Source organism: Manis javanica, chromosome 13, assembly GCF_040802235.1.
Source record: "Manis javanica isolate MJ-LG chromosome 13, MJ_LKY, whole genome shotgun sequence".
NCBI classification, from domain to species: Eukaryota; Metazoa; Chordata; class Mammalia; order Pholidota; family Manidae; genus Manis; species Manis javanica.
The window spans coordinates 54301189-54323200 of record NC_133168.1 but is presented as its reverse complement, the minus strand read 5'-3'; the positions used below and the strand labels follow the sequence as shown (position 1 = coordinate 54323200).

The window sequence follows — 22012 nt, the reverse complement described above, 5'->3', positions numbered from 1 at the left end:
TTTTTACATACACACACACATTTTTCCATATAATTTGGTAAAAACTTTCTGGTTTTTCCCAGGCATCTAATATTTTTCTGAGAGAAGTAAAATATATTTTATTCTTGCCCCTTCATCATGGTGAAGGAGGAGCCCACCCAGCTACACTCATATGTCCCTACAGTATGTTGAGCGACTCCCTGTCTCTTGGCACATATATAATCACTCACCTAGTCTGCCAAGTGTTTTCCTCTCAGATCCTCCACTGTGTATTCCCACTTCCAGCTCCCTCAATCAGAACTTCATCTGAGCTATTGCAACAGCTTTCTTATAGCTCCTTGTTCCTGATCTTCCCCGCCTGTAGTTCTGAAGTGGGCAAAGAGCAGAGCTGTGAGGACCGAGGACACTTAGTGGATATGCAGGTGAAGAAGAATGAGCAAACTGGCCGAAAAGTCACCCTAATAGAGGTAAGAGGAAAACCATGAGAAAGCTGCATCATGGAACAGCAGGAAAGGGTTTCGGGAAGGCACAGTCAACAGTGGCAAGTGGCAAAGAAAGGAGAAAATAAAGACTGAAGAGTGCCTTTTGGGATTTGCAACCAAGAGGCCATTTGTGACCTTTGAGAGGGTAGTTTTGATGGAGAGTCCTAGAAGCCTGAATCAGATTGTCTCCAACCAGAAGGGGAAAGTCCATGAGAACAGACTGCTTCGCCAAGAAGCCAAACTTCAAAGGAAAGAGAAGGTTCAGCAACTAGTAGGAAACAGTATGTAGAGAAGATATCTGGTGTTGGGGGATGGGTAACAAGAGTAGTTTCTACCTGAGAGGAGGGAGTCCTTTGAGAGAAGCCATCAAAGTGCAGGATAAGCTGGGTGACCCCTGGAGAAATAACCCTGAGGAAATGCAGATGAGAATTTGAAACGAGAGGGACTCTTTCACTGAGAGGAAAGTGAGACAAAATGTGTTTGAATGGCAGTGTTTTCTAGTGGAGAGTGAAGTATAGGGCAGGACAGGTCATTCTAAAGCAGGAAAATCTGTTTTCTCCATATGTTAGGTAGAAGTGAAGTTTGCTGAAAGTGAAATGGTACAGCCTTATCATGTCCACTTTTATGAAATTGTCACTTTTGAAGAACTGGACTCAAAATTTTCATGAGTATTTTTAGATTGTAACCATAGAAATATAAAATCTCATACAGAAAGCATATACATGAATAGTTACAGAAATAACTTTTTATCCTTGATACCAGAACCAAAACATTTTGAAACAGATTTTTAGATTTAAATAATAGAAACTTTAAAATAATGTCTGTCAAAGAGAAAAAAAAAAAACACCATAAGCAAAATCTAAAAATGAACAGTAACCTGAGATGGGGAAGAACATCACAAAATATACAACAGATAAAGGATTAATGCCCTTAACATATGAAAAGTTCCCAAAAAATCAACAAGGAAAAGAAGTACACCAATAGAAAAATTGGCCAAGGACATTCACGGGACATTCTTAAAGGAATATATATAAATGGCATTGAACACGCATATGAAAAATGTCCACCTTCCAGTGACCAAATTACTAGAAATTAAACAACAAATTATAAGGCTTTTTCCCCTTGCAAAATAGCAACATATTTGAAACTACTAATACCTAGTATTGATGAGGGCATGGGAAGCTGTTTCCCTCCTGCCCTGCTGGTAGTCATAGAAGATTGATCCGTTTTTTTTGGAGGATAGCTTAGCAATTCTGGTTTGTTTATTTCTTTAAGCTTTCAAATTGTTCAAGCCCTTAGACCTGACAGTTTTATTTTCAGGCATCTGTTGTTGGAAAATATTCAAGTATGGATGCAGAGATTCAGTTGAAAGTCTACTCCTTCAAGCAGCATTTTAGAAACAGAAAGTAAAAAATCAATTTCTAGAAACAGAAGATTTTTTAAATTATGACACATTTATACAATAGAATACCATGTGACTATCATTCATTACGTTTTAGAAATATTTTCATAGATATGGAAAGATGCTTATGATAAATGTTTAGGAGAAAGGTGACTATGAATAGTTTATATATAACATATATAATATATTGAGCAATATACATAAAAAATGTCAGGAGTTATCTCTGAAAAATGGAATTGTGATTTCTATCATACTACTTTGTGTTCTTTCTAATTTTTCTACTCAGCACATTTTGATTGATATGTACTACTTGATCATTTCATTTAAAATGAAAGTCACTGCAGAGAGCTTTCTAATATAGTCCATTCTTTCTACATTTAAAGAAATCAAAGTCTCAGAGTCATAGCTAAAAAGTGCCTGAACTAGGACTTGATCTTTTGGCTCCAAATTCAGGGTTATATCTGTTATACAGTGCTCTGTTAACTCTGAGTAGATGGTAAGTGCCTGCAGTGCAGGCAGGGGCTATAACATGCTCACATTCTTCTCTTCCCAGTACTTAGCCTGGTATCTGGAGACGTAGTAAACTTTCAGGGAATATTTATTGGATTGAATTTCTTTTGGGGTAAGGCCCACTATTTTTATGAGTCTTATTTTGCACACGTAACATACACACAAATAAATACTAACTTGGTTTCACACTCATTTTCAAAATCATGCTATGCAGATTTTCCTTCCTCTTATGTTACAATTTGCCTTTTAGAAAATGCCTTCACTTTGTTACTCTCTTCTTCTGTTGTCTTAAGGGGCATCCGTTTTGAGGAGATACCTCAGAGAAGGGCTGGATTTGGATTCATTTTGGAGTCTTCTGGTTAGAGGACATCTCTTCCCTCTTCCAGCGGGTCTCCACTGTCTCACAGCATTTCAGTCCCTATGCCTTCAGCCCTCATCATGCTAATGTGCTGTTCTTGCTTTTCCCGTTGTCAGAGGGGAATGTCCACTGTCAGAGGTGTACACTTGACAGGCTCTTCTCCTCCCTTTTATTCTGTCCCTTTTCTCCCTGTCATAGGCATGGTTTGTCATTCTCTATCCAGTGTTCCTTCCTCTTCTTAGTCTGATTCATTTCCCTTAAAGATGTTATCTTTACTGCCTACTTCAGCTTTTGCTAGTTCAGTTTCTCTTCGGGTTCACTCTCCTGAGGGTCCTCGCAGCTTCTGTTTACTTCTCACAGTGCAGTTGCCACCTGATTGACTTAAGTTGTCCTGCATCTTCTGCACGTGCAGGATCCATCTCACTCATTTCCAGCTGTGCTCCCCTTTTTTGTTTTTGTCCTACCACTTTCATAAATTCCCCCTCTCACTCTTTTTTGCCTTGTTATTCTTCTAAGACCCTTTTACCTTCCTTACTGTCCCTTGCAGATGTTTATAGCATCTCTGTGACTTGTGCCCAGCATTCACTTGAGCCTTCCCTGTATTCTTTCCCATTTTTATCAGACCCTAATTTAGGGCAGGTTTTGCCTACTCTGTTTATACATACAGGGACAGAAATGACACCCTTTTCTCCCCATAGTGAGAGTGTACCTTGGTGCACTCTATCTGTACCATTTTATACTGTACTTTAGTAACTTTCATGAGCTTCACGACACATTTTAGGCTTCTGTATATCTGTGGTAGCTCTGTTTAATTTAAAATCAGGAAATATAAACTGGCAAAGTATTTTTTTCCCTTGTAGAAATGTTTTTTATGTGAAAAGATAGGACAGTCATTTATTTAAGACTGGGCCTGTCCCTAAAAGCCCAAATGTTCCCTAGCCCTCCTGTGGCACCAGGAAGGCCCTTAGGAAATGGTTCACTTGCCCTTTCTTGCCAAAATGCTGTAGTCTTTACTTTTCTCAAGAGTGATCAATGGAATTAACCATCACCTTTTCCAGAGTGCCATCATTCTTAGGCTGCAGTTTGTTTTCTAAGGGCAATTGAGTGTTAAGACCTTTTTGTTTAGAGGAAGGACAACACATTTTTGTGTAAGTCCAGATGCTCATCACTAGTATATGAATAATTGCATTAAAAAATTTCAGGTTCAACTCTACTAGTTTATCACCCTCTAGTTTTCATGTACTTACTACATGGTTTCTAAAGAAGCAGTTTCTGTTTCGTCTGCATATTGGTTCTTGATTTTTATTACTGGTATAATTTACTTTATTTTGAAACTGCATCTACATCTAGATGCATAGTTAATTATCACTATCATAATTAATTCTCAACACACATGTTTTGGATTTATTTGAAAAAATAGTTAACCTTCTTGTAAAAGTAGAAAAACAGCCATAGAATTAAATGAAAGATTGCTATTTAATAAGAGAGTCTATATCCTTTCAGTCACTAACCCTGACACATAATCCATGACAATCTTTTTCCACTGAATGAAGAATTTTATAAACTGCCCTTAATTTCTGGAAGTTACCCAAGGTTTGAACTTACTTAGTATCTGTATTTGAGAAGTGTATTTCTTTCTTGCTTATATTAACTTCTCAGTGCTGTAGCAGGCCTTAAGCCTCTGCTGATGATGCTAAAAAAGTGTGAACAGTATGTTCAAGTGGTAAACTAGAAGATAGGTAATTAATATTTTGGTCTTACTTGTGTGTGTGCATGTGTGTGTGTGGCATAGTGGGTTTTATCACCTGTGCTGGTGCCTGGGCATGCCACGATTTAGTAATGGCCAAAAGGCATTGCTTAAGTTCATTTAGCACATTCTGTGTACTTGCCTCCTAGTAAAAAGTTGAAGAAAGAAGAGACAAAGAAACAAATACACAGAAATGAAGTAAATTAAACCAAATGGCATTTCCTTCAGAGTTCAGAATTTTCAGATACTAAGAAAGAAAGGATCCACTACTTCTTATGAAAATCTAAAAATGTCAGAAGCGAGGTACGGGTGGAAAAATTTTTAAATGTGGCCTTTTGAGCTTAATTGTTATAAACCATTGTGATAGTTGTTGATCAAAGTATTGGTACTTGTATTTATTAGTAATTGCATCAAAATGATTATTGCCACTGTTGGAAAACCAATAAAGAAACAACCATAATTGCTAGTGAGCAAATGTGAGTAAAAAGTGTTTACATTGTCAGGATGTCTGTTAAGTAATCAATTAATATTATTATATCTTTAATGTGGTTATATGTATAATGTCATGCACAGACTATGAAATATCTGCTTTTGAAATTTAACTTTATTTAAAAGCTAAGCTGCTTCAGAATATTATGTATTCAAAATGGTCCCAGTAAGAAAGGCATTAAAAGGGAACAAATTTGTTTGTTTTGAGTGAATCATATATGTAACGTGATACACATAGAGTAAAAATGGCTTTTAGCTAGATAGGCAACAGTATTACAAGTTACTTTACATTTTAAAAAAGCATTTCATATTTAAGCAAGTAATTGATTTGTGGACTTAAATTGTTCAGTACTTATGTTAGTCTTAATATTTGTTTTAAGTTATTACATTGCATTATTTATTTAGTTCCAGAACAATGGTGTTATTACTATGTGACTATTTTAAAATGTGGTGTTACAATCATTTCTTTTTTTCTTGACTCTTCTCAGCTATGTGATTATAAGACTGTCAGCAAAATATTTAAGCCCACAAAGGTCAAAACTAATATAAACTTAGAAAACTTATTTACAAAGTTAGACAATTGATTCCATTAAAATAAGAAGTGAGAAAAACTGTGTTGGGCATTGAGGTGTAAATTTTGCCCAGATGTGTACCCGACGTGAAATATCTTCTAGTAAAAATATATTTGGCTCTTCTCCCTACACATGTTAGAGAAGCATGAAAATTGGTAAACATGCCCATCCTGCTGTGTAGAACCTAAAGGGAGGGTGTCAGGAGGGGGGACATTTTTCTAGTGGTGAGTGGCCAGGATGACTGCAGAAGCCCTCAGCAATCTGCATAGAGATCTGTTCTGATCACTCTGAGCCACTGTTGATTTAGAGGCAGACATCTGTTCTTCAGGTACAGTTGGACCCAGCCAGCTTGAGTCACCCTTGTACAAGCTTCTTTTTTTGTCTTGTGAATGCACTTGACAATTAAAAAATAAAAATATGCATCTCTCTGCAGTTTCAGCTCATAGTTTTGAGATGTGTGTTGATTCTCTGATTTTGATTGTAATCACAAAGAATTTAAACAAGCTGCAGAAAGATTTTAAATCAAGACAAGTGAAATAATGTCAGGGGAGCTAAACACTTGCTGAAATTGTAATGCTCATATGAAAAATAAAGGATTATTTTTACAGTGCAACTACTAAAGCCAAAATTAACCATAGAGACAAGCACCAGGAAAAGTTGGTTCTACTCAAAGCCCAGTCCTTTTCTCCTTTGTCCTGATGAGAAAGCAAGACTTAGGTTATGTTCACAAATACGTTAATATAATGTCTTGACCACACTCTCTGAGATGAGATACGGTGAGGGAGATCATAAAAAGTGACCCCAGAATAGTAAATCCAAATTTTAATCAAGCAGGGAAATGAGATGCAAGACATATGAAATTTTCTGATATTACACATTTTTTAGTAACAGATTATTAGTTTTGTTTTGTTTTCATTCTGAAATTCCTGAAGTTTATCCCATTTTATAAAGTCTCTTTTATCCAAGCAAATAATTTGAAGCTATCCTTTTCTGTATCTAAATAATATTATTACACCATTCTTAGAAATTTGTTTCCTGATTACTGATTCTACTCTCTTGAACAATAAAATTTCTTCAATACCAAAACTATACAATGAATAAAGTTTACAAAGCTAGAATAAAAATCAAGTTTTTAAAAGAGTTAAAGCATTAAATATTTTATACTGTGAATGCAAATTTATGTTTAAAATACACATTTTAAATGAAATCAGTATTTTTATGGCCAAGACTTGGCACTTTTGAAATTATAAGGTTTCTTTACATAAAAATGATTACTTAATCTTAATTTTATTTTCAAGTTACTAAAAAAGTTTTATTAAAAAAAAGACATTTTCTCTTTCAGAAGTTCAGAAAGACAGTATCTGAGAAGTAACTTACTATTTTATACCATTATCTGACACGTCACTTCAGTCAAATTTTTACATCACAGATATTTCTACTGCTGTTAGAAAGTTCTAGAAACTAACAAAAATTCATGACCTTACACTTTTACACATATTTAAATGATTTCCATCTGAAGGTCATATCTGTGAATTATGGGAACATTTGTCAACAATCTATTTTAAAGTTTATATTTGTTGATTTCTACCTTGTTGAACTTGGAAAAATATTCCCCAAACCTTCACTTTATGTACATGACCTCATTTACTCTTCACATCAAACCCATGAGGTAGATAAAATCTTCCCTACCCTGCAAATAAGGAAAGCAAGGCCTTGAAGGTTAAGTAACTTGTCCAAATGTATATGACCAATAAATTATGTCAGTGCTAGCTATAAATGTAAGTTTGTCAGACTCCACTGGGAGGTCTCTGAAGTGCTGGAACCCAGTTGCTGTGTATAGTGAGCCAGTAAATGCTTATTGTCAGAGAGTCTAACACCCACAAGAGTAAAGCAACATGAATGTATTTCCAGTCACATTCAGGAACTAGAAACATCTAATATGTCTTAAATGCACAGTGACCTAAATAAAATGAAATGTATCTAAGTGAAAAATTCTTTAAAAATTGATAATTTGTTTATCCCATAATTGCTCTGATAAATCTTTACTTTGTTCTGTAATTCTTACATTTTCTTAAAAAAAATAGATTCTGTGGAGTCAAAGTAATACATGTACAGTAATATATTACTCAAGAAACGAAAAGGCGCCATTCCATTTATACAAGAGAGAATAAAAACATCAAGAGTCACGTCAATCAAAAGGCCCTGTTGACTGTCGCGCCCAGTCTATGGATGGATCCCATTGTCTCCAGGAGAATTGGATGTCAGCATCGTTTAGGGTTAACAATGGACCTACTAGGCAAGAGCAGACAGCTCCTCTCAGCAGACACCAGGAAAGCAAACTTCATAATGAGGCACTTCATTCATCATACCCTTCTGCTCTAATTAGTAAAGTGAATAGGAAACACTTTAAGTTAAGGCAGAAACTGGATAACATAAAAACATTTGTTTTGTAAACACAAAGAATGCTTTTTTCTAATGATCCTCATCACATCTATATCAAGCATATGTTGTGAGCACTGTTTTCTAAAGTTGCTCTTCCACACCTCAAATTCATTCTGATTATAGATGGGTTATTTTTATTGTCTCTAAAAGTAGGGAAGCTAATGCTGCTAAGAATCTGCCAGTCTAATTTCTAATCTCAATCTCAAAAAAGAAGGGGTCATAAATACATATTTAAAACCATGCGTAATTCATGTTCCACCTCTATTACACCAGAGTGGATGCACCAGCTATATATATATTGGTGTAATTTCTAAAAGTACTGAAAAATCTAATTTTTACTTATTCTAGTTCATTTTTTCTTAAATCATCACTTGATCCTTGTCAAGAATTATGGAAGAATATGGTAGAGGAAAATGTAGAAATGATTGGTTTATACAGTGTTTATGTAAGTACACTTAAATACTGCCAGTTGTTTCAGATTGCTTGGAATGGAAATGATTTGTTTAATGAAAGTAAGGAAAAAATAGAGTCCAAAAGAAGGAAAAAGCAAGAAGGCCGGGAGAACAGGCTGTTGCCGGAGTGAACGAGAACCACCGAAGCCTGCGGAAAGCAGTCATGAGACCAAAGGCAGGTTCTCCGTAGAAAAGCGTGGCTGCTTCAGTTTGGTTTTTCAGTGTTTTTAACTGAGAATCAGTTGTTAATTTTTTTCTATTAAATTTGTTCACAGGGCCATTTTATATAAACACCTGATTTTGTCTGAGCTATGGTTCTTCAATTTAAAATGGAAGATTGGTTAAGCATGGTAATGTTTTTAAACATCCCTGCTTGTTACACAGAAGTTAATGTTCAGAAATGTCTGCAGATGCTACTTTTAGCAACTAAATATTTCCATAGTGGTAAAGAAATGTCAGTAAAATCTATGCACTTTAAGAACATCAAATTCTTATTATACTTATCATGTGTGCAGGCAGAGTACATAATAAACTAGTCTATAGCAGCTGTAAATTTCTGAGGATTTATCTAACCACAAATACATTGAAATGGGGAAATGGGGCTATATTAAACTATGCAAGAGGCTGCTGGAGCTTTGCCATTTCTGCAACATCCTGTAATTAATTTATCATGACAGGTCTGGCAAACTGAAACATCCAATACACTTGCGACAGACTGTTAAACTCTCACTGTTGGAGATCCTGCAGTCACATACAGTGAAGGTAAATTTTTCTTTCAAACATGAATACAGTACTATTATATTTGAAGTATCCTATGGCCAAGGACAGACTTTTGAATTTCAGAATAAGAATATCTAGATATAAAAAAGATCCTGGGCTGAGATAATGAATTTAGTCTGTTCTCTCTGCACCTTGTGGTCTTTTCCTGAAGAGGGATGGCCCTGGGTAGGGAAATGACAAAGTCAGATCAACCCTTCCCATGCAAGTGCCTGGCGCTAGGTAGGGTGGGATCCTCTTCTGGGAGACTGAAGGTCAGTTCTCTCTCGGTAGTCTCTTGAACATGTCCTCTTCTGTAACAAGACACAAGACCAGCCCCTCCATCTGTGTGTCATCCTCTTCTGGAAGACACAGTGCTGCCATTTTGCAGACACAGAGCACAGATAAATACAGAAATTATCCTGCTCCAACCCCTCCAATCCAGAGAAAGAAAAAAAGTGACTTTTTTTGCCCAAATAGATTTTCTTGTTTAATGGTAAGCTCTCTGTCAGTTCATGAGTTCGAAAGAATGACCTCGTCACTTGATGCGTGTGATTTGATAACATGTGAACAGCAGTTGCTGCTGAGAATGGGTCTCAGTAAACAAGGCTCCTCCTGGCTGGGGGAGTGGAGATGCCGCCCTTAAAAGTGAAATCGACCTTGTATCAGAGTCCACAGCCTTGCCCATTTCCTTTGGAAGTTCGGAGCTCCTTAGACTACAAATGAGTATCCAAGAGGTCTGGCAACCTTGAATCTGGGGGTTTCGGTAAGAGGGGAAGGCCCCACGTGGTGGAGAGTCAGGTGGGTCCCACTCAGTGGAACAGGAAGAAGCCAGGCAAGAAGGCAGCGGTTCCCCAAGTCCCCAAAGGCTAACTGAAAACTTGCTGCTCTTTATAGTTCTCCCATTATTGTCTTTCTCTTTATTCTTACTATTGAAAATGGATCCTATCTCAGAGAACTTGAAGAGTATGTTGCTTGGGCCTAAGTTGAAAAAAAAAACACAAGAGAACCTTAAACTGAATAACACAAGCAAAAGTGAACAAGAGCAAAAGCTTTCATAGCTTTCCACTCCCCTCCCTTCAAACTTCCACATAAACTTTAGAAAAGAGATGGAGAGAGAGAGGGTGTGTGTGTGCGTGTGTGTGTGTGAGAGAGAGAGGGTGTGTGTGTGTGTGTGTGTGTCCCACAAGTGAAAATGAAAACCCATCTTGCACATGGCCCAGTTCAGGACTGCAGAAACCAGGGCCCGGACCCTACCTCCTACTACTGATTCTCCTACTTACTGCTATTTGTTAGGTAACATTCTTACTTCACTGAAAGGTGCATTATTAAATCCTAATTCAAAAAAAGTCCTAAATCTTCCCAACCTCATACGCGACTTAAAGTAAATATCTCATATATTGCAGTCTACATTCAGATAAATTCCCCTTTAAAACTAGGTTACTAAGTGATTAATTTGAATGAGTGAGGGTTGGAAGTAGGTAAAAATCCAACAGATGATATCAGAGTCAGAAGAACTGACAGTTCTAGGAATGCATGGGGGAGAGATTGGGTTTTTTATTGGTTTGGTCTTACTATGTTGACAATGGGCTACAGATAAGGGTCATTTCTGCTCACATATCAATATCTGAAGTTACTGACTTTTCCTCAATATTTGTGATTCAGGTTTATTAATAGTTGTAACACTTGATGTGTTTTAAGTGTTTGTGTGCATGTGTGTTCACATATGTGTGCTAAAAGCTAACCAGTGTTGGACGAGAGTTGGATTAATGGTTGAATGAGGAGCCTCAACCATCTACTGCTTGTTTCACTTTGAAATTGTCGCATGTTTATGTCGCATGTCACCCTACAGTGATTTTCAGAGGATACCACATACATTACCAAATTTGAGCTTCATTAACAACCTTTGTTAGAAAAGGCATTATTCCCCCATTCTTCAAACCAGTCACAGAGGTTGGAAGACTGGCTCAACAACTATTGATCAGAGTCCAGCTGTCCTCCCAGTGCTGTGTTCTTTCCAACAGGAAAACTCTTTACTGACATCTAAAATATGTGGAAATAAATTATACAGAAAGCCAGTATGTTTCCTGTACCAGAGACAACTATGAATTAGTAAGACAAAGTGTGTGTTTTTGAGTTGTGTTTTTGCCACCTCCTATATTTAAATATTTTTTTAACGCAGGAACTTAAAAAGTGAAGTTATAACAGAGTCCAAGTAAGAGCATGTAAAAAAAATTTATTTGTTTTGTAGACAGAGGAGGATGGAAGTATAGAGAAAACGCCAAAGTACCTTAACCAAAACCATTCCATAAGCTGAGTAGAACAAAACCATTTCATGCGTTTTTTATTCAGGCCAAATGGTTATTTTTCAAGTTACCAAATAAATTACATTTTCTTTTAAAGGGCAGTAATTTCCCATCTGACCTAAAACTTCATTAGATCAACTCAGAGATATCACAGACTGTTTCATAAAATGCAAAGTGTCTGTGTCACACCACACTTAAAACTCTTCATTGGGCACCCACTTCCACTATCACTAAATCAACTGAACTTAATCCTGTCCTTTAAGAAGAATTCCTATAAATCAAGTCCTGTGCTCTCTGACATCACGGGAAGCTGTCAAATTCAGCCACCTGGGAAGTAACAGCAAAGTAGGAAAGTTGGTTGATACCTGAAAGTCAAGCACCGGAGCACATCCAAGACCTCCATATCTGTCCCCTGCTGCTTGTCCCATTTCATGACTTCACGTGGAGGCCCTCTGTTCACAATGCAGCGAGACCAAACCACTTCCCTTCAAGGACACTTGCTACTCCAGCCTTTGAGTTACTCTCGCAACTTGAAAAACACATGTGTTTCCAGTGCCTTTGCTAAATTTTGCCATTCAAGTTTCATCTCAAATGTCATATGCCCTGAGATTCCTTTCCTAATTACTAACAGTAGGTTAATGATCTCTTGTGTTCTCTTCGTGTCCTAAATATCCATCAAGACACTTAGCACATGACATGGAAACTGACAATCTATCCATGCATTATTTAATAATACACAATCTATTGATCGACATATTAGCATTTCTTGTGTGACTGAGAATTCTTACCAATCTGTTCTTACGCTCAACATCACAGGATGTTCTCAAGTGGAACTTCTTAAAAATTCTGAATTCCCAGCAAGACTAAAGAACTTACGGAAGGAATCTAGCAAAATGTCATTAACCACTCTACCAAACCTCTCCCTGGTCACAGCTATTTGTTGTCATTTTCATTCTCTCTTCATTTTTTCACACTCTCCTCTTTCCTTCTTTTTTTTTCTGACTTCTTTTTTTTCTGCTGTCTGACATCAGCTACTGGCATTCACTGGATTTAACAATCCATTACTGATCACCATCGGGTCTGCTCCCAAAGGGAAGCCAAGCTGGGGAGGCCCCATCAGGCAGTGGCTTCACATACTTCCACTCAAGCCCCCAGTACATTCTGAGCAACCCCTTATTTACATAAAAACAGGCTTAAAATGGGGACAGAGCCTTCCTTTTATGTCTATGTCTTTCACTTTTGGGTATTGAGGCAAATTATCCAGAAGATTAAATCTGATTTGCATAATATTTTGCATTCCCATTCATCTTAGGGTAAAATAGTTCAAAAGCCTTCTTAAATTTGTATACCTGAACACTGTTGCCTGTGAATCTGATATCTTGACCATCATTTTTTTTTAATTTCAACAGTTTCTGAGAAAAATGATACCTAGATTCGTACATGAAAGTTCCCAAGTGTCACTGTTGCTGAGTCTGAGCAACTAATTTTAAGGATTCACAGCTGCACATTATGTATTTTCATCCCAGTAAGTGAACCCAGTCATTTTCATTGCCCATATTTTTATCATCTACAAAACAAAAACTACCTAAAACCTACAAACAACTCTTTGTTCAACAAGCAAGCCCTATATCCAGCCCAGCAGTGTTTGTACAAGTTCCAGCAGCCCCTGGAGCCACTGCAGCCCCAGAGGCAGAGGTGCAGGAATCACCGCACAGACCTGGCTGACTGGCTGCAGTAAGGTGATGGGCTGGACATCTTTTGGCACAGGTTCAACAAACAGGTCTGCTTATGGTCATGACACTTTGCACTCAGATTTCTAGGCTCCTGATGTTAGAGATGCTGTTTGAACACCTTTAACTTTTACTCTTGACGTGCTTTCAACTTCTGATCTTTTTAATTCACCTTAGGATTAGTGACACTGCTCATGAGTATGAACGATAGTCTGGTCAGCTTCTTGAGAATGGAGGCCATTGTGGGTAACCTCGCTGTGACTCTCACTGTCTACACAGCCAGGGACATGTGATTTTGACATTTATCCTGTTAAGTAAATCACTCTTTGGCACTATCAGATCATTCCACTTCAAAATTTGTTTCACCACTGGAGTAGGCCATAGCCTACAGAATAATTGTCATTCTTCTAATTCACTTTGCCCTATGTACCATCACAATTTAGAAGGGAAGGAAAAAGTATTATTATAATTATTCATGATAATTGACTAATTCTAATGATAACTACCATTTGCTGAGCCCAGGCTAAGTACTGGGCTCCTTGTCAGAGGCTTTATATTCATTATCTCACTTGATTTTAAAAATAAACTTAGAAGGTAGATATCATTATTATTACTTCCAGTTAAACACAAAACAAAAACCCTGAAACTCAGAAAGGAGAAGCTATTTGTTTGAGATCACACAGCTTGTAAATTGGGGTGTTAGGATTAGATCTCTGGTTTGACTCCAGAATTGCCCTCTTAATTATTAGCTTACTGCCCTTGACTTGCCAAAGTACATACTGTATTTTCTTTTAAAATGCCTCCTTTTAAAATGTTTTTTCCACCCACAATTGAGGAAGTGACTTTATACTATTTAGAAAATGAGTAAGAAAGTTAAACATTTAATACTTTCCAATTTTTTAATGCTTTTTGCAGTACAATCTCAACAGAATAGATTGATCAAAAATGAATCTCAAAGTTGAATATTGCCCTAGAAATATTCACACATCAACCTTGAGTGTTTAAGTAAAATGTTGTACTTCCAAATTCTATATGCTACATGAGACATTATCCTAGTCCCAAGGAATGACTAATAACAGTGCATCACCAATGCATTTCATACCTTGTAGGAATTATGCCTATTGGAGTTGTTCTGGGGATGAGAGCATTGTTTGTAAGGCATTCCTTTTTGACAAGGTCCCTCTCCAGTGCCTCTTCACTATCCCTAGGAGACGTGGGTGGCCCCGTGTGTCTGCACTGCTGCTGGTACATCGCCATCGCAGCATACATCTCATACATGTTCACTTGCTGTCTGACTGTACTGTGATGATAACTTGTCATCATTTATTCCCAGTGTTGACTTAGTGCCTAGCACATAGTAGGCACTTCTAGTGCTGAGCAAGGCAAATCTCAAGTCCAAAGGCTGATTTTCTCCATATTGATACACTATGGATGAATTGTAGGTAGGGATATTAACATACTGTGGAAAATACACAGCAATATCTCACATTACCAAAAAAGCAAAAAGTGTATTTTTCTTCCTCTAGTAAATCTATTTCCTCTCCACTTCTCCCCTTTCCCTTTTCTCTCCCACCACTGTCCTTCCTCCTCCATTTTTCAATTTCTGTCCTTCTCCATCTCATTCTCTCTATCTCAATCTCTCTAGGACTCAGCCCACAGCAATGGCTTTTCAACTCTTACATTCCCTTTATTTACTGTCAAAATTGTTTGCAGTGCCCCACACCTTCTGGCTTCCAGCTGGTACTTGTGTTCAGGTGCAAACAAAAGCAAGACAAACACAGGTTGCTTCTGTGCCTTGAAACAACCTCAATTCCAGGTGGTTGAAAGGACGCCCTGGGGCACCTGAAATTCAGGTGGGGCCTAGCAGTGTTTCAAGTCCAGCCTGCCTGTGATTCCCCTTTCCTCTTTGCTGCCAGGCAGCTGAGAGCTGGGTGCGAAGTACTGATCGCTTCGGTTCCACCAGGTGCCCGCCTTTGGGGTGCAGTGATGGGCAGGCTGGTGCTCAGAGACGTCTTTAGCCTAGGCTTCTCTGAGGCCGCAGCTGGGGGACCTCACGTGCCCACATCTGTTTCCCAAAGAGCATTTTCCTCCCGGGCTGAAGGGGAAAATCCGACTTCCTATAGTTTTTACCCCGAACTATAGACATTGTGTGGAGCTTACCTGTCCTCTGGGAACCTGTGCATAGCCCTTGGTGGGCCTTGGGGGCGGGGGGGTGCTCAGTGGGTTCCCCTTCTCCCTGCCCCTGCTCATGGATCCTTTGTGTCCCCATGTTCTGAGGCATGTCAACACCTCCCTTACAAGCGTTTCATGTCACTGATTCATAACATTAGCACAAATAATCATCTGGTTTTCATCCTAGCAGGAAGAAAAACATACAGCATGGTTAACAAGAAGGTAATGTTTGCAAGTAGTTAGGTATATTAGCTAGTTATTTTCTGACTGGGAGAACCAGACATACCGTGGTGACACTTTCTGACCCCACGACTATAAAACTTTCCCGAGTGGAAAATAGAAGTGAGTCAGAAAGGAGGGTAAAGTGAAGTACCTAAAAAGTCAAGTGGACTTAATAAAGATGCGTTCTTTGGGGGTTTTACTGGAGTTCCTTTCTGCCAAGAAATGAAGAAAGCTTCATAATACCTTACACAACATTTCCCGTTTTCTTCATTCTTCCAAAATTCTTTTATCTAAAGTTCAGTTTTAAAAATTGGCAAATTTTAAGTAAGAAGGAAGTGCATTTCCTTATGGCACAGCTTAATAGGAGGCCCAGGATGAAAACCCAGAACTCTCCATGCCCAGCACAATGGTGGGGGGAGGGGGGTAGTTCACAAGCTTTATGCAAAACTTCAAAGAAAGGCCTCCCTAAACACACCTCTGCCATGTGTGGGTGTTTCCTTCATCCCACTACCACCAGTTATGGTTTTTATGGGAACATAATTGTGCTTTTGTCTTGGAGTTGCCTCACCTCACTTCACTCTCATCTTGAGATCCCCTGGCCTGAAGCCCAGGGTGGGGCTTTGCCCTCAGTACTGTAAATAATGGTAATTACTTCTACAAACTTAAAAAAAAAAATGTTTTTCCCAAGGCCAAAAATATCCAAAGTCTACAGCATTCTCTATAACCCCTTGTGCATAAATCTGTTAGAATATGTGTGGTGATTAAAAAAAGAGTTTCACCCTCATGGAATGAACAAAATGAAAAGAAAATCACCACCACTCAGCTGCCCCATGCATCCCTCTGGGCCCGTGAGCTCTTTGCTTCCAGTTGAGGTGGTGACTAAGTCCAAACAAAAGAAGTAAATATTGAAATACCAGGTAGGATTAATTCTCACCACTCATGCAGAAGGTTTTGTGAATGGGACTGAAGCAGGAGCATATTCCTCATGTCCTGTAAACTAAGATGGAGAGGAGTTATGCCACCTAACTACACTGTGTTATTTCCAAGGCATTACTTCCTACAGTATCTCCATCTGGTTGACAGCACCTATTGTTCTGATTAAATTGACATGCATCCAAGCCTTTGCCTCATTAGATTATCACCATGGTGCTGAGGCTATGATTTCTGCAAATCTTGGTATTTTATTTCATGCACAATCACTAGCAGCTGTTATTCGTGTCTAAGATAAAAACAATGAATGAAAATTCAAAAATTTTTAATTCAATAGTGTTTGTCCACATAGTTGTACACATAGCTGTACACAACACTCATACAAAAGATTTGATGTATGAATGACATAGATGGGTTTCCAGGCCATAGAGTTCCTTTGATTATTTTACCCCCAGAATAACAGGTTTGAGTGTGGGGACCTGAACATGTGGACAGATGCCCTCAACCTGCCATGGACTTGTTTCAAAGGCACGCCAAGGCCAAAAACACAGATTGGGAAGCTTCTTGGCACGTGTGATAATCGGAAATTTACTGAGACTCTCAAAGGAAGTGTCAGAGTTGCCTACATGTCATTTTTTCCATTCAGTAGTCAAACCATTGCTCCATGGCAGTGAGAGTTACTGAGGTCATGCTCTGTGCTTGTGTTATGGTGTGTTCCAGGCATTTAAATTACCAAAAAATGTTCCTCTGTGGGTTTTCTGTTGCTAAAGGAAGGTGATTTATTATGCACCTATGAGAATGTAAAGCCATCCGATCTGCAATACTGCCACTTCATTAACAATCTTTTCCCCTTGCGAGGATAGAGAGAACCAAGGGGCCCACCCCAGGGCCCTGGAGCCTCCCCATGAAGTGCCGAGTTACCGGCAGTAGCAGACTTCCTTCTCACTGGGAGGGCTCTCTGTTTAGGAAGTAATTCCTCCTTTGCTCTTGGCCTCTCTCCAAATGCTCCACTTCTGCGGCAGTCCTGAGAGCGATCTGTGCACCCTGACAATGTTTGCTCACTTGTTTGTTAAAGACTGCTCTCGCCCCTGGGTGACGCCTCAGTTCTTGCCCCCATGAAAGTTCCCAAGTTTGCCACTGTGCAGACGACTTGTCTGTCTGAACGCGACACAAATTCAGCTCCTCCAGGGGACTCCCCAAACGGCTCCCGTCCTTGTGCACTCTATGAAAAGTAGCCCCATGTGAGGTACAGTGGGGGTCATGGGAAACCAACCAACCAACACGGGACAGGTAAGGTGAGGCTGGCCAGGTCACCCTGTCAAAGTTTGAGAACTGGCTGCCTGACACTGTCTCTCCTCTCGCTGCACATCCTCCAGAACAATTCGTTTGATGATGGAAAAAGCTGAGGGCAAACAGGAATTGGTTTTCTAGACCAGGTACTTTAAAACACAACGGACATCTAGAGAATCTAATGCATAATGTCAGTCCCATCCTAGAGGAGAGTAGGTCTGCCACGCACCATCTCTAAGTGTCTGTCCCTACGCCAGGAATGCTTCCGCCTTGGCAACCAAGCTGGAGAGGCCTAGCAATGATTTTCCAAAATTTCTGCCTGAAATTATTTAGTTCCTTCTTTCACTGACGGTGACATCGATTTGAAGCACTGTTGCCATCCATTTGGACTGAATTTCTCTAGGAAAGACACGAGGAGTAGGAATTGTTTTCTAAGCTATGAGACTCAGCTCTGGTTCATCTAGGAGAAGAAAGGGTTAAGTCCTCTGGGTAAAACATTGTCAATCACTAGTGACTGCCCCCAAGATGACAAACAAGCTGCACCTGTCCGTGGGCAATTTAAGGGATTCTGGTCAGCTATTTTTCTCTGGTGCTTTGTTCTGCCAGCTGCCTCCGTGCCTTGGATGCAGGTGGAAGCATGGACTTTGCTATCTATAAAAACATTTAATGGTGAAGATCAACTTCCGCTTCACCTCCCCAGGGATCAAAGTTTTGGGGCTTTTTTTATTCCCTTTCCTTGAAAGACTAGTAGAGCAAAGCTCAGATCAGACAATGGGCACGTTGTTGAGGTGCCCGTGCTCCCCCAGAAGGGAGCCGGAGATCTCTGGTAGGTTATGTTTTTTTCCTCCCAGTTTGAAGGAAATAACTGCAGCAGGGAGATGCATACCTCCAGAGGGTGAGGTCGGGCATCTGCTAAAAGGAGGGCTGGAGAGGGACAGCTGGGAAGCCTGGTTACTACCACTGCATTTATCATCAGCGCCATCGCGGGGATGGTGGGGCAGTGGAGAGGCATGGAAGAGGCCAGGCCTGTGCCTGGGAGTGAGAAGGGCGCCCTCACAGACAGCCTTATCTCTGGAAGTGGGCTGTCACTAAGCTTACAGCCCAGGTTACTTGGTATTATACAATCAATGACTGGTACAATGTGCAGGTAGAAAAGAGCGTAAAAACCAGATTCTCTGGATTAACTGGTACAAGGAAATCTAAGTGACAGGTCTCACCAATGACATTACCAAAGTTCTTGTATTAATTCAGCAAACATTCATTGTATACAATGTCCCACACATTAAATTAGTTATTGGACACACAGAGGTTGTTATGTGCCCAATTGTGTCTTCCCAAAATTCATACGTTGAAGTCCTAACCCCAGTATATCAGAAAGTGACTGTATTTGGGGAGGCCCTTAAAGAGGCAATTAGGTTAAAATGAGCAATAGCTCATTTTAGGGTGGGTGCTAATCCAATCTGACTGGTGTCCACCTAAGAAGAAGAAATTTCAACGCATGAAGAGATACCAGAGCTCACGCACAGATGAACAACCGGGAGGCCACAGAGGGAAGGCAGAAAACTGCAAGCCAAGGAGAGACGCCTCAGAAGAAACCAGATTGGCTAGCACCTTGATTTTGGACTTCAGCCTCTAGAACTGAGAGAAAATTAATTTCTGTGGCATACATCACCCCATCTGTGGTGTTTTGTAAAAAAGGCAGCCGTAGCAAGTGATTGCAGCAGTGAACAGGACGCAGGTCTTGTCCTCACTGAACTTAATCTATAGAAGATCTCACAATTTCATGCCCCCTTAAGTGGAGGAGAAAGGAAGGTGACTAGAAAGCTCTTTTTAAACACTGCCTCGACAGCCAGTGTTAGTAAAAGGATGAGGCCCGGGAATTCTAGCTAATCTTTGAATGTATTTCATAACAGCACATGTGGGTGTTACCCTTTATATGTGAATTAAAGGTTAAGCAGTATTATCACTCTGCTTTAACATGAGAAAGTGAGAAATCCTGCAGTGATCATGTGGCAGCGAAGGGAGGAAATCTAGCAGATCTGACCTAAAAGGTTAAATGGAAAAGAACTGTGGGGCTAGATGCACATCACGTGCACACACATCACAAATGTGTGGGCTTCAACAGTAGAAGCAAAGGAAATCTCTGTATTTTTATAATCACTACACACGGGTGCTTATTTTGGATTTTTCTTGAAAGTTGTTAGTTATTTCTTTTTAACCTCACTGCCCCACATTTTTATTGCCTCAAAGGAAGCACAACATAAGATAAAAATACAGAAGCTGCTGTCTGGAGTTCAACAGGTTAAAAGAGAGCTGAAATCAGCTCCTAGGCATGTCGCATGGCTGGCCAACTATTTAATCCTCTGAGATGTAAGAGAAGTGGAAGTGCTCAGGACTGACTGCCTACCAACCGTCTTGGAGGCTCTCCTGTCCTCGGGATTTCTGAGCACGGTCACTGGGCGACTGAGTTTAGTTCTCTCAGAGAGAGTACAAAGTTCTCACGCACCGACTGGATGAAACTGGGGGAGAATGTGTAATTCCTGCTGTGTGGGTAATACACTCGTTGTATCTTCAGAGATTGTGATTATGTCCAGATAGGCAAGGTCCCATCTGGTGTGTAGAATGGAAGTGGACAGGATCTCAAATAAAGGGAGAAGTCACGTACCAGGACTGGTGTGAAAGCTCCACCACATACCTGAGGGACATGCAGAGACCTCAGGCCAGAACCCAGAATGTGGACCAGGTGGAAAGGCCTTATGCAGGAGGCAGGTTGAATCTCTGTCTTGGTCTCCAGTAGGGCTGCCCGGTAAAGAGGAGCTTCCCAGTCAAACTGGAATTCCAGATAAACCATAAATCATTTTTGTGTAAGTATGGCTCACACAATATTTGAGATGTATTTATACTAAAAAATTATTTGTTATTTATTGAAATTTAGATTCAACTGGGCACTCCATCTTTTTATTTGTCAGATTTGGCAGTGCTATGTTCATGGCAGATGCCAGCTTCAGTATGGAAGGGAAGTAAGATTTGTTCCCAGATTGTGAAGATGGGCCTAGAGCTGAGTGCTGTTGTCTATGAAACGGTCTCCATCTTGCAGGTTTGGATCTGAGTAAGATTTCTACGTGGTAAGTGGTACCAGGGCCAGAGGACTAGAAATAACAGAAACTGTACACAGTATTAACACGATCGCTTGTTTTTCTTGTGTTCTTTTGGCTTACTTGTCCTTTCTACTCCCTTAGCATTTAATGAAGTCTAGAACTTCCAGGCTCTCTCAGACGCTAAGGGAACAAACCCAAGGAATGAATCTGGGGCCATGCTATGGCAGGACCACTGAAAGCGAATCACAGTCCCCCAGGGGACAGCAAGGGCTGAAATCAAGAAATCATTTAACTGGGACCATCTTCCCACCTGGAGGCTCTGGGATTGTTTTTTTTGGAAGGTGGCAAGGGCTTCTTTCTCCCAAGCATGAACACATCGTGCAGAATGCAAAGGCTCCCTAGGTCTTCTGCCAAGATCCTTCTTTAGACAAGGAAGCCTGAATTCATCAACTGCTGTTTATAGAGGACCCGCATGTGCCAAGTACACGTCAGTCTAGGAACTTAACATCCCTGGGCATTGTGCCTGCCCTGGCGAACCTCTGGTCTTACGAGGGATCCCGATGCTGCCCTTAGCCTCAGCCCCGAGCCTGGGCCTTGCCGCCAAGGATAGCTTCTGTGCTGCCTCACACAGGCTCACTCAGCTACCGCTACTGCTCAACAGCACAGGGACCAGGGCGCACATTAGAGTCGCTCCTGCAGTGCCTGGGTTCCCTGGAGTTCTTGACTTCCGTTCCAGGTTGGTCACACAAAAAGCAACTCAGCCTTTCCCTCCCCTAAGGCCATCCAGTCCCCACATTCTCACAGTTCCAGGTGTATTCGAGTTGAATGACCACATCCGGGCAGCCCCTGCCTCCCGTCACTTTCCATCAGCTGGCCCCTGTTTCTTGGATTCCCTGTACCCATCGCTATCTGGAATTGTTTCCTTTGTTTATTTTTGTTTGTTTATCGTATCTTCCTAAATTAGTCTGAAAACATCATGAAGCAAATTCATCTTTCTGTCCCCATTGAACTTCTGAAGCTTAGAAAAGCACCTGACACTGCCAAGCATTTAACTGCTTATTTAATGGAAGAAAAC

The 22012-nt window shown here is 40.0% G+C and overlaps 1 protein-coding gene across 26 annotated transcripts in view; it reads left to right on the top strand.

Moving 5' to 3' along the window:
* The window catches only part of AHI1 (Abelson helper integration site 1), a 218430-nt gene extending 208772 nt beyond the window's left edge, over positions 1 to 9658 (top strand). For 19 of the 26 annotated variants that reach the window (XR_012124248.1, XR_005054856.2, XR_005054858.2 and 16 more), the window contains one exon: positions 4628 to 5959. Coding sequence is in view for 4 of the 26 variants with exons in the window: in XM_017670824.3 (XP_017526313.3) it covers positions 4628 to 4685 (58 nt within the window). In the remaining 22 variants the exon portion in view is untranslated. Of the gene's footprint in view, positions 1 to 343; positions 447 to 4627; positions 5960 to 7623 lie in introns of those variants that run through there. The other 7 variants (XR_005054847.2, XR_001854747.3, XR_012124255.1 and 4 more) reach the window with 3 other exon arrangements.
* Positions 9659 to 22012: the final 12354 nt, after the last annotated feature.